Source organism: Mustela putorius, unplaced genomic scaffold (assembly GCF_011764305.1).
Source record: "Mustela putorius furo isolate JIRA1106 unplaced genomic scaffold, ASM1176430v1.1 tig00000129_pilon_pilon_pilon, whole genome shotgun sequence".
NCBI classification, from domain to species: Eukaryota; Metazoa; Chordata; class Mammalia; order Carnivora; family Mustelidae; genus Mustela; species Mustela putorius.
In genome coordinates, this window is record NW_025421290.1 from 41,598,767 (window position 1) to 41,612,104 (window position 13,338).

General features: G+C 44.7%; 1 protein-coding gene across 4 annotated transcripts in view; it reads right to left on the reverse strand.

Annotated features, from left to right (window-relative positions):
• The window catches only part of LOC101682383, a 122,698-nt gene extending 116,518 nt beyond the window's left edge, over nucleotides 1–6,180 (reverse strand). For 2 of the 4 annotated variants that reach the window (XM_045072881.1, XM_045072879.1), the window contains exon 1: nucleotides 5,553–6,180. In XM_045072881.1, coding sequence (XP_044928816.1) covers nucleotides 5,553–5,862 — 310 coding nt within the window. In that variant the 5' untranslated portion in view covers nucleotides 5,863–6,180. The other 2 variants (XR_006604609.1, XM_045072887.1) reach the window with 2 other exon arrangements.
• Nucleotides 6,181–13,338: the final 7,158 nt, after the last annotated feature.

The following is a 13,338-nucleotide window of genomic DNA, read 5'->3' on the forward strand; positions in this document are numbered from 1 at the left end:
AATACTGCTTTCCCCTCTTTTCCTAGGGACACAAAGGTGGAGCAAGCAATAATAGTCAAACTGGGTGAAAATTTTAGGACACGCAACAATAATGATAATCTCATGGGCACCGTCTCTTCTTGAAACCATGACATACCACAATTTGGTTGTCAGCTGCTTCCCCAAAAGCATCAAGTACCAAAAAGAAACTTGTAAAGAACCACAGTCCATCAATTCTGGGGACCAAGACTGTTAAAGGGAACATAAAGAGCTTGCAATTTATCCAACTTGCCTAGGCAAACACTTTAGAATATGAAAAAATAAATAAATAAATAACATAAGAGCTGAAGGAAAAGAGGTCACATGCGATTCTGGATTACAGAAACGTAATCATTCACAGTGAAGCTCGCTGTTTTTTACTTCTCAGTAGCTTCTTCTGAGGAGCTGAGAATTCATTCTAAAAGGAAGCAAGACCCTGAACCACAAAAACCAATTAATGATTATACCTATAGCTTCAGTAAAAGACTTCATGAAAAAAGTAGAAGAGAAAATAAGCAGAATTAACTACTGTATCTGCAAAAGGCATTTAACCCAGATCTGTTCTGGGGGAGGAGGGAGGAGAGAGGAAAAAGAATCCAGTGGTGGCCAAGGCTAGACGTCCTGTCCTATCCACTCAAGTCGCCTCCGAGTGACCCCTGTGCTTGTGCAAACCAGAAACCCTCCCTCTCCAAACCGGACACTCCAACAAGCCTCCATGCTCCTGCCTCTGCTGAGCTGAAAAGAGGGAAATGTAACATTATGTAATTGTCTGTTTCCCACAATTTAAAGCGAGGCATACTATAATCCTAATTAGAGAGAGAAGTTGGTGCAACATGACAAGTAACAAATTAGAAATATAAAGACTGAAAATTCTCATCCCAGACCTCCAGAGGCCGAGAGCTGGGGTTTCACCTGACTGGGCGGGAAGTCTACCAAGGCAATGCTATTTCCTAGGGTCCAACTAAAAAAGCTCCTGTTGTTCCTCCATGTCATTTCAGGGTCCTCCTTCTTGATCTTCAAGAAAACACTCATGTTCTCTTTATTCTCCCCAGGACAGAATAAAAGGAGAAAATGGATGTGCACTGGCCCCCACCCTCAAAAGGTATACCCCAGTGGATTTTCTCACCCTCATGATCACAAACCCAACCACATTCAAGTTACTCCGTCCCTCACTCAAACCGTCCGTCCCTCACTCAAACCGTCCGTGTTTGAGAGATCCAAAACAAAGGGAATCTCTCCCATGCTTCTGACTCGTTCCCCAGTTCATCAAAAGCCCGCCAACAGAATGAAAGAATAATTATCTAACTATCATTAACTTAGTTCTAACCTTTGCAAAATAAAATGCTATAGGACGTGTGCACTTTACCTTCCCCACCCCCCCAATTAGCTAGATGTAGGAAAGGGAAAAGAAAACAAACAAACAAACAAACAAAAAACTAAAATCCAAGGAAGTCCATTTACTTATGCCAAAAAGTAAAAGTGCAGCGGACAGGTTAGATGGTCAACCGCCAGTGATCGTGGAACACCCATATTTTAAGCAGCACCAGATCTGGAACAAGACACAGATTTCTGGATAAGCACCAAGAGAGTAAGATAACGCTCAACCCTCCCAGGAGAAGGGAGAGAGCCCCTCATCTGAAGGGCAGTCACCCAGCCTGCAGGGATATTTCTTCTCTCCTGGCTCAGATTACCCTAGTGGAAGGGAGGGTGGTGGTGCTTTATAAATCAGTCAGATCTTCAACAGGAAACTCCTTCAACATGTTCCTTTTTTCTGTGCAATTATCCCTCCATCTGACCCATCCCCCCCACCTCCTGGTAACACTTACACGTAGCTGAAAGAGAAGGTCTATAAGTTGCCACTGTTCCAGAAATAAGGAAGGACAGACACTTCTTTCACAAATGAAAAATTATATAAAGGGAAGAAAATGGTAAGCTAGAAGAAATGAAGTTTGGCTTCTCTAAAGAGCATACAAGTATATTATGCTCTAAGTTAATAAAGTATATTCCCCCCCACCACAAAAAGAGGGGAGAGCCTACAAGCTCTACCATGTAGATATTTTAACTAACTCATAATTTCTTTTTCCATAACTTTGTAATTTGAGTTAACTCTAAAACTTACTTGCCAAACACTACATCAATACTGTTTTCAAAGCTCTTCGACCTTAATGTTGATTTTGTTTGTTTCCTTAAGTTTTGCTCATTTAGATACTTAATTAAACACTGAACAGTTTTGGGGGGAGGGGAGCAGTAAACAAATTTTAATCTACAGACTCAAAACAAAACAAAACAAAAACCAGGGAACAAAGGAGTCCAGTTAAATCTGGAAATCTGCCTTCCAATCACTGCCTGATCACTAACTAGTTCTTCTATAAACTGCAACAAATCACTTCAACTTTCTGGGCCTCAGTTTCATCATCTACAAATGGAGAAAAATGGGTCAAATGATTTAAATTCAAAATTCCTTCTAGTTTCAACAATCTACGAATCTTCTCATCAGAAAGAAAATGCAACTGCAAATAAGACTTTGATTTACAAAGTACTTTCATACATATTTTCTCATTAATTCTTGCAGCAAAGCTACGAAGCAAGCATTATGTCCACCTTTGCCAAAAAAGACAGTTTTCCAGAAAGGAAGTTCAAAGAGGTTTGATTATTTTTTATGGCCAGAAAATCTGAGACCCAGAACTGAGGGCAAATACTGGGCTCCACTATTTCATAAAATAATAAAAATAACCGATTGCCTGCTATGCAAAACCTTTATGGAGGCATCAAGGTACCATACACCAAACCCAGAAAAAAGTTACTACAAATGGCCCCACTGGACTATAAGTTCCATGAAACACACAATTTTACTCACCACTGGAACCATGGAAACTGACAGCACACTTCCTGGACAGAGAAACTCAATAAATAATGCCTGCCTGACACCATAAACTACAAAAGGTTAGGAATATAGTTGTATCATAAGGGGGGGGGGCACTTCTTTCTGAATTTCAGATATTAACTTCTGTCATTTGCATCATAAGGAAAAAAGCATTCTATATCAGAGATCTAGTTCTCCATTAGAGGAGTAAGACCAATTTCATCAGTGCACCAAAAATCTCAAATATGAGCTGTCACCTAGAAATCTTCTAGATATCCATACTTTACATGTGCCCTGATAGGGACCAGTATTTGCATGATAACACAACCATGTGGACTGACGGGAAGCACATAATTCTCATGAATCACTATGTACTTTCCCCTAAATTGGAAAGATTCAGGAAATCTATATTTTTATACTTTTCTGCCTCTCTTCATGCTTCTGTTTCATAGCTCAAAGAGATAGAAAACAGCCATTTATTGAAAAATTCAAACTGTAAACCAATAGAACATACACATATCTCAACTCAGTCAACCAAGACCCCCCAAAGTTTACAAAACCACTAAATTCAAGCAATGTTCAATCTACGACTTCAACAAAGCTACATGAAGATTTTTTTTTTAAGTTGTTTAAAAAAAAAAAATGGGGGCAGAGGTTGGGGCTTCCCTAAAATTACTCATGTACTTCAGAGCAAAAGCTAAGTAAATAAATACAAAAGCCAGAAAATAAAGTTAATGGATAGAGTTAAATGAATCTCAGTAAAAAAAAAAAATCGAAGTAAGGTGCTTTGGATTTATTACCAAGAGTTCAAGTCAGCCTCACCACAGGATCCCAACGACTGCCTGACACTTCAGATCTAAAAAGTTCTCTGTATCAGAATTGCAATTACAAACCAGAGCAGTAGAACCAAGAACTACAGAGAAGCTAACAGCAACACCTACTGACTATCTTGAGCCACTTGCCCAACTTGTTCTCACAGTCAAACTACAGAAATCTAATGATACAGTCAACTTCAAGAGTCCTTTACTTAAGCATAATGAGATAAGAAAATAAGTTGTCACCCACATAAAGCCATTCATCCCCAAAATCTCTTGTTTTGCCCCTAACCATTTACGAGCAAATCATCACCCAAGTCATTTTAAATGCACTGTTAATTGCTGATGCCTCAGTACAAATAATTTATTCCATGGGAAAAATGTTTTACTATTAATATTCTTGTTAATAACTGGTATGTCATCTAATAGTTGGACACATCAGGGACCATAAACTGCTTTACGTAAACCTTTCATTTGAGACTACTGCTGTTACCACTGTTCTACATTATTCCCATCAGGTTTTGCTTTTTTTTTTTCCCCACCCCGGTAAAGATGATTTAATTGCAGCCTTCACAAAATGAAAAAGAGAAAAGTGAAAGTCATTAAGTCAGGATTATATAGAAAATTAATGTTACTAGACTGGCTGCAGAGAATGATTCTACAGGACTTCAATCTTGTACTTTTCCAAAAGATTAAGTCAGAGAATCTTTGCCTTGGACAAATATTCCATATGAGAAAAGAAGAGAAAGTTGACACTTAACTCCCACAGAGTACCAGTATAAAAACAATGGGTTTAAGAGTCTGAGTCAGAGTTTCAACATGAAAGGCTTACTTTATAGAGGAAACACCAACCCCAGTTCATCCAGAGAGACCTGGAACCTGATGAAAGTCGACACCTCTACTCTGAAATTTGCATCGTATCACTGGCTCCCAGTTTAGAAATATAATCGTCCAGCAGGTAGTAAGAATTTCAGGGAATGCTACCTCTAAAATACCCGTCAGGAAAAATTAAATCTATTAAGGTAAACGCAGTCTCTAGGAGCCATCAGTCCCCAAACGCTTCCTTTCAAAAACGAACGCCAACAACTCAAACATCCTCCCTGAAGTGAGCCATTTCCCTGGTCTCTAGATTCAACAAACGGCGGAACCAGGTGAAATTTCAACCTGCCCCAAATGAATACTTGTCCACCTAGAAATGCCCTGAAGCGACAGGGAGGCTCGCAAATTTCCTTTAGGGTCAGAAGTTGGAAACAGATGAGGCTAAAGAGGAAAAGTTCTTTTTGAAGCGCCCTCACGCCTCCCCAGCCTTCTCGAGGTTCACTCGCTCCGAGGAAAGCAGGTTAGAGCATCCCCGACTTTCACTGCCCCCCCGCCCCCCTCCCCCGCCCAGACTCTCGGGAGAGAAATTAACCACCCGCGGGCAGCGAGCTCCCTACTCCCTTTCCCATGATTACACCCCTCGGCCTGTCCTTTCCAGCAAAGCCTGCACAGCGCTCACCCAGGTGACTGAAGGGGAAGGGAGCCAGATGACGACGGGAGCAGCCGGGTGGGCGCAGCCACCCCGACCCGGGCGCGGGTCTCCCGGCCTCTCGCAGAGGCGCTCCGCGGGTAGTTATGCAGATTCGGATTCCGTGGTGCGTGCGCGCGCGCCGTGCGCGGTGCAGCCCGGACTCGCCCCCGCCGGGCTGCGCTATCAGCACGCCACCGAGTCGGAAATAAAACTTTGACCGGTCTCCGGGTGTCCTGCTCCCGGCCCTGGCCCCGAGTCCCAGCCCGAAATGCGCTGTGGGCGGGGGCTGTCGACAGTCCTGCACCCCAGCTCCCCTGCCCGGCCCCAGGGCGCGGGAGCCACTTACCGCTCGGCCCGGCCTCCCGGTGCCACCGCGCGTCCGGGGTGGGTCCGCCGCGCGCTCTCCCTGGGGAGAAAGAGAAACCGGTGGACGGTCGGCGCGCGCTCACTCGCCACCTCCTCTGCGGAGAACGGCGGGCGGCGAGGCCGGGCTGGGGCGGGCGCCGAGCGGAGGGGGGCCCGGGGGAGGTGGGGGCGGAATCTGCCCAACTCCCGAGCCCGGCTCCGAGGGGGACCCGGAAAGCAGGCTGGGGAGCAGCCGGCGGGGGCCGCGCTCCTGGAGTGGGGGGACGGAGGTGCCCCCTGTCCCCGGGCATCAACTATTGTCTGGGCGTCCTGGTCCCCGCTCGCGCCGCCTCCGAGGCTCAGCGCCCCCCATCCCGCCTGTCTGTCCCCAGGAGAAAAAGGTGGGGGTGGGAGCCGGCGGGTAAAGCGGGTTTGGGGTGGCTGGGGATTCGGGGTCCGGAGGTCAGAGGTGGGAGCAGGGGAAGGGGAGGTGAGTGCCGAGTGGGGGAGGGGCCAGGTAACTGCGGGCGGGGGTGGGAAGGCCCGAGAGGACCGGTGGGGGGGGAGGAAATGGGAAGGGAGCCCCCGGAGGCGGGAAAGGATGGAGTGGCTGGGGGGCGGCCTCTGAAGCCCAGACCTGGCCCTCCCCGGGGACCCTCCTCCCGGGAAGTCGGCGCCGCACTGACTTTTTCGCTCACTAGCTCACGCACGCACTGAACTCGCTCACAAAGTTGCCGGCGGTGGCGGCGCCGCACTCGCCCTTCCCTCCCCTCCACTCCCCTCTCCTCCCCGCCTCCCCGCCCCATTCCTTCCCCCTCCTTCTCTCCCTCCCTCGGCAAGTCTCGGGTGAGATCACCGCGGGGCTGCTCGGCACAGCGCGCAAATCTCGCGAGAGAAGCAGCCTCTCCGCCGGGCCTGCGGGGGAAGTAGGAGTTGGAGGAAGGTGGGGGACCGCGGAACTCCTAGTTGCTATGACGACGGCAAAGCCCAGGATTCCTGTCTCCTGCAGAGAGCCGAGGCAGCGAACGTGGGTGCAGTTTTCAACCTGCCTCCTCCCTTGCCCGACCCCCTCATGGTGGGGAAAGCGATGGCTGGAAGCGGGAGGAGGATTTTTAAACCTATTTGAGAGGACATCTGTAGACCCGCGTCCTGGTATCCGGCCAGATTTGGCAGATTCTCCAGAGGTTCTGGGGGAGATTTCTGCCATAGAAGCCAGCACGAATCTGTACCCCCGGATTTCTACCATATAGTCACTCCTTCAACCCTCCCGTCTAATCTCGTCCCCCAACCACCTCTGCACAGGCTCCCTCTCTCCTCCCTTCCCTCGCCCCCGCCTCCCCACCATCACCACCACCACCACCACCAGATTGGGCTCCTTAAGGATCTGCCTTATTCATCTTTGTGTTCTCAGCGCCTCCACAGGCTTGGTACATAGTAGATATTTACTTAATGTCTGCGCAGCCGTCTGCAAGTGTCCTCGGGAGTTTCCTTTCACCCTGCCTGTAGAGTATGTACCTACTTGGGCTTAGCATGGACGTTTCTGCTCCACAGCCGTATTTGTTCACGCCATGACTGCGCATTTTTGTTCACACAGAATGTGTCTTTTTCAATAGAGTCCTTCCTTTCTACAACTTCATCTCCTGAAGACCCTGGGGTGGGAGAAGTTTTGTTTTTAGTTTGTTGTTGTTTTTAAATCACCACCTTTCAAACGCCTTCAAACCTACTTTAAAATCCTGCATAGGATGGAGACAAAATCTTTTCACGTTCTCTTAATTGTAGGAACTTTCCTTTGGGGGTTGTAAGTAGTCACTGCTGACATAAAATGGATACTGTGATTAGAAGTGAAGCTTGAACTTTAGATTTCAAAAGGGATATGTGAAAAATAGTTTCCATGGTATGTGAATTATATCTCAATAAAAAGCTAATAAATCACATTCCGACTTACATTAATATGAGAAAACTGTGATTTAATTCAAGCCCTCAAAACTAGAAAACCCATGAAAATACATTAAGACTAGGCAGTTAAGACTCTCTCAGGTCAAGTGCAAGCTTAAATCCTAGACTGATGAAAGTTTTTACATTAGAAACCTAAGTGAAGACAATGACTGAAAAGCACGGGACATCTTCAGAAAACTAGGTTTGAGTTTTTCTATGTCACTAATAATTGAGTCTCCTTGAGAAGTCATTTAACCTCTGATTCTTCATCTGTAAAATGAGGGGTAGCCCAGATGTGAGGTCAGCTTTAAAATTCTGTAGCTCTAGGCCTATAAAAATTTCTAATAAATAACATATTTTCTTTTTCCATAAAAAAATAAATAAAAGAGTGTTTCATTTTATAGGTCAGTTTCACAAAGCTTAGCTAAGTGTTGACAAGTTGATTTTAAAGTTTCTCTTGTCTCAACTGTAAAAACAACAAAAATACTGACCATGCTACAGTAATTTCACAGGGAATCCATTGTTCGTGATTTGTTTTTACACTAACTCAAAACAGATTCCTTGTTATTTAATAAATATGCTAATTCAAACCAACGACCTAAACTGAATATATCCACACCCCCACCAAAATAACTATACGGAAAAGGAGGGCAAGAAGACAAAAAAGGAAGGAGAGAAGGAAGGGCGGGAGGGGAGCAGGCCTTAAGTTCACACACGGGTGTTTTTAATATATTTTTTACAAAGAGGAAGGCCTTAGTGGCTCAGTCAGTTAAGCGCCTGCCTTTAGCTTAGGTTATGATCTCGGGGTCCTGGCATTGAGCCCTGTGTTGGACTCTCTGCTAAGCTGGGAGTCTGTTTCTCCCTCTCCCTCTGTACTCTCTCTCTCAAATAAATAAATAAAATCTTAAATACCATTTCTTTTACAAAGAAACTCAATAGAGCATCACTATTCATGCCACTGAGGTATATTAAGGAACCGGCGTTCACAGCGCAGTGCCCTATTGTAAATCAGTTGCCCATTTGCTCTGGCTCAACTTGGGTAACATAGGGTAACGTAGTTTTACCGGTAAAGGATAGCTACCAATCTGTATCCACCAGCACTGTACAATTTCAGGGCCACCTGTTTTATGACTCCCAGATAGCTATTTGATAACATTTGAAATAACTGCCCCAAGTGCTAGCCAAATCTATTAACTTTATTCAGTGCTTATGAGGCTCAAGAGTGGGTATTGGCCTCAGATTATGAAGGTAACCTCGCTAACCTTCAAATAGAGTAGAATAGAAGAAATTACCGCAGGGACCTAAAACTGTTCTTTCAAGGCCCTGGGCTACTATTTACCAGTCACTGGTGACAGAATTTTCACCTGTTTCTGAAGGAGATAAAAGGTGAAATCCACCAAAGCTATAGGTTCCAATTACATGTTTTTGGCTCAGGCACTCCCTCTGTATTCTCCTTGGCCTTCTGGGGGTTTCAAGATAGCAGAGAAGAGGCAGCAGAAGAGTAAAAAGAGGAACACAGAGTCTGCCAAACACCATTCCTGCCTACTCTCCCTCGGCTCTTCTACCCACCTCTGCCCAACCCCCTCCCACACGGAGGGATGAAGGACATGTGACCTTCCCTAGTGTTAAGAAGAACACCTAGTCCTTTCCTGTTCCCCCTTCCCTATTCACTCCTTAGTCTGTTAGAACACAGTTGACTTCATTTCCTTCTAGTTGTTTCTATACAACAAAACATCCTAACATATCTGATATGGAATGATTTTGACACAGTAGCCTACCAAGCAAGCAAAGTTGGTATTTTTTAATACTATCAATATCAATTCAAACTTCCATGTTTTTCAGTTTAGTCTGGTTTACCCAGCCTATCAATTCAGAACTTCCTATTAGTAACTATACATCTATAGGGAAGTAACAAAACATACGCAGAAAATTACTCTAAACTATTAAAACAAGATCAAAGTGCTCCTAAATCATCCAAAATTAAATTATATTTAATGCTGTTCCAATTTTAGGGTTTTATGGTTTTAGCCCTATGCGGTGTAACTTGATTTTTCTGAATACTAGATTTCTCAGAACAATTCGGTCTCCCATCTATGTGATAATATTTACCACATGTTTAAACACCAGGAACTTTATAATCAATTGACATTGCTTAGCAGAGCTACTACGCTTCCTTGTGCACTCCCCCTCTCTTCTAAAGGGTTACTTCACATCTTCTCCCCTTCACCAAACCTCTGGCTTATTACTCACAGCTAACGGCGGCGTTGCTTCTTCTTTGTTGATAAAACAGAAGCAGTCAAAAGAGAAGCTCGCACATACTCCCTCCTTACCACTCGAGATACCAACCCACCTGCGCCTATCTGCACATGTTCTTCTGTGCTGCACTTGGGATGAACTCTCGGAGCTCTACGCTAAGACTAACCTCTCCCACCGTGCACTAGTCCCACCCCTCTGACCCAGGGATATCGATTCAATAATTGTCCCTTCTCTCCTGCATCAGGAAATTTCTGTCTCTATTGAGTCATTTCTAAGAGCGTATATACATGCGGTAATATCTGCCATGGTGCAAAACAAGGCATTCCCTAGAGTCCAGATCTCCCTCTGCTTCACTTTACCCCTTGAATCTTCAGAAGGTTTGGCCATGCTTGCTGTCTTCAGTTCTTCTCCTCCATTCTCTTGAATTGCCCCCACCAGTCCAGGGAAACAGATCTTCTCAGGGTCCTTAGTGACTGCCTTGCTGCTAAACACATTGGTCAGTTCCCCTCCTCACCTCATTCAAGGTTGGGAACTCTCATCCTTGAAATATTTTCTTCATGTGGTTTCTGGGCAAAGAGTGTCTTGGTTCTTATTCTAGTTTTGTGGCCTTCTCAGTCTCCCATCTCTCAACTCAGAAGTCCCCAGGTCTCTATGGATATCTTCTTTTATGGTCTCTTATCATTCTGTGGTCATCTCACCAATCTGATGACTTTAAATGACATGTATATTCTGACTACACTCAAATTTACATCTCCAGTCCAGACGCCTCCCTGAAATCCAGACTCCTACATCTGTGAAAATTAATAAAGGGAAACCTCCCTAATGTGGAATCTAGAGGCTAGAAGAAGGAGTCCTACCATGCAACCTCAATTACAGGAATAATTCTCAATTATGGACTCCAACGGAAGTGTCAATTACACGCCTAGCAGAAGAATCGTCAACAGGAAAGAATAATCAGTTATAGGCCCCAACAGGGAAAAGATGTGCATTACATCTCCTACAAGAAATTGGCTACGGCTGCAACTTGGCCAATGAGAAGCCATCATCACCTTGAACTCCTGCTTTTCTGCAATGGGTTTTCCTTCAAAGAAAGTCCCCCTAACTTCCTCCTCCTTCTCCATAAAATGCCATCCTTGGTTTGTTGGACTGACCTCTGATTTCGCCACAGCATGCTTGCCCTGAATGCACTCCTCCTAAAGTTTATTTCTGAATAAACCCATTTTGCTGGTAAAACAACTGACAGTTTTATTTTTGAGGGTAACATATTTCCTATTCAACATCTCCAGCTGGTTGTATATTAGGTGTCTCAGACTTTACATGTGTAAAGATGAAAAGCTCTAGAAAACCCCCAAAGAACAGTTCCCTCCTGCAATCTTCCCCACCTCAGTTAAGGGCACCTTTCCAGAGATTCAAAGGTTTTTCCTTCAGAGCAGAAGTCGTGCAGCATCCTTGACGTCTCTGTTTCTCTCAGATCATATAGCCAGACCATTAGTGAATTCCGTTGGCCCTTCCTTCAAAATACATGTACAATCCAATCATTTTCCACCCACTGCAAATCCACCCTGGCTCAAGCCTTTTCTCGCTTGGATTATCGCGATATTCCCCCGTTGGTCTCCCTTTCTGATCTCTCTGTTCCTGCCCTTCCCCCTCAATAATTTGTTCTATGTACTGGATCCAGAGTGTGGAGCATAAGTAAGTTAGATCACATCACAGCTCAAAAGCCTTCAGGGCTTCTCATGTCACTCAGAGGAAAAGCCAAATTTCCCATTTTGGACTGGAGACATGTATTTCTCTGACTTGCATCTAAAGCTCCAACTTCATCTCCTCCCTCTCCACCCCACCCCACCCCCCCTCAACTGCGGTGGCTTCTCTCTGTTCCCTGAAGACACCAGACACTCTCCTGCCTCTAGGCCCTGCATTTGCTGTTCCTTCTGTCTGGAAAGCTCTTCCCCCAAATGTCTGTGTGACTCACTCCCTGTTCAAAGGTCATTGTGTCATTTGCCTGCTTGCTCTGGGTGCTTTTGCTTCTTAAATCCTGTGTTGCGTGCTCTCTCTCTCTCTCTATCTCTATCTCTCTCTCTCTCTCCCTCTCCTCTTGGTCATAAGATAAGATCTCTGAAAGCAAGAGCTTTATTTCTGCGTTGTCACTTCTGTATTCCTGTATTCCCAGCACCTAGAGCCCGGCCTATATACAGCAGGCACTCAACACGTGTTTGTTGAATAAACAAGCAATGCTATTTTAAAGACAAAGTAAAAGGGCTAGCAGAGAACAGTAGGCAGACTAATTCCCTGCTAAGATGTCCATGTCCTAGTACCGGAACCTGTGAATATGGAAAAGGGGACATTCAGCACAAGGGATTTTGCAGATGTGATTAAAATCTGGAGACAACAGGATATGAGCCTTACATTATCTGAGCGGACCCAATGTAATCACAAGTTTCTCATAAGAGGAAAGGAGGAGGATCGGAGTTAGAGTCACGGGAGATAATAAGACCATGGAAACAGGGTCCAACAGAGATTTGAGGCCACCACACCAGTGGCTAAGATGACAGAGGAAAGGGCCCCGAGCCAAGGAATGTCAGCAGCCTCTTGAAGTTGGACAAGGCAAGGGAAAGAGACTCTCCCCTAGAGCCTTACAGAGGATTTACAGCCCTACTGACATCTTGAATTCCAGAACTGCAAGAGAACACATTTGCGTGGTTTTGAGCCACTAAATTTGTTACAACAGTTAAGAGGAAACTACTACTCAGAGTTTACTCAGTGTGTAAACTCATTGAAGGCAGGACACATGTCTTGTTCATCTTAAATCCCTACTGTCTAGCACAATTCCTAACACAGGCAAGACATTCAGTAAATGTTTGTAGAAGGAAAGAATGAAGTTTAACAGCAGAGAAGAATCAAAACTCCCTCCTGATGGAGTGGCATAATCATTTACCTGGCATCACCTTGCCTCAGAAGGGAAGAGAACATCTTGCTATTAGGAAACCTCCTTGAACTTTTTGAGCCATAAAGATATAGGAGCAGGGAGTAGGGAGACAAGCCACCACTTAGGCACCAATATCAGCTACAAAGAATGAAGACAAATCACGAGGGGCCGTGTGGGATGTGTTAAGGAGCTTGGTCTCTCTTCTGTAGGCATTGGGGAGACACTGAAGGATTTTCAGCAAGGCAGAGACACACATATTCCAATTTGCATTTAGGAGGTATAGCATAGTTAAAGCATGAAATTTAGAAATTCATGGGTCAGAGAAGAGGGCAGAACAAGAGTCATAATGTAGGAGGCAGTAGCTTATAGTTGCTGATATATTGCATTTAGATAACATTTTAATTAAAAGCACCCTCACAAGCTTTCTTTCCTTCTCACAGATATGTTTTTATGAAACAATATTCCATTAAGCTGTTCATGCCATTCCTGGTTTTCTGACAATTTTTTTGCTAACATGAGTTCAATAGAAAACCCAAAAGGACTGAAAATTCTGGCTCACCAACCCTTTTGACCTTTTCGACAAGGGATCAGCACATACTACTCCTGCTACAGTATTTTTAAAGAAGTCTATCTTCTCTGAACCATTTCAAAATTTTTTTGTTCATCCCTC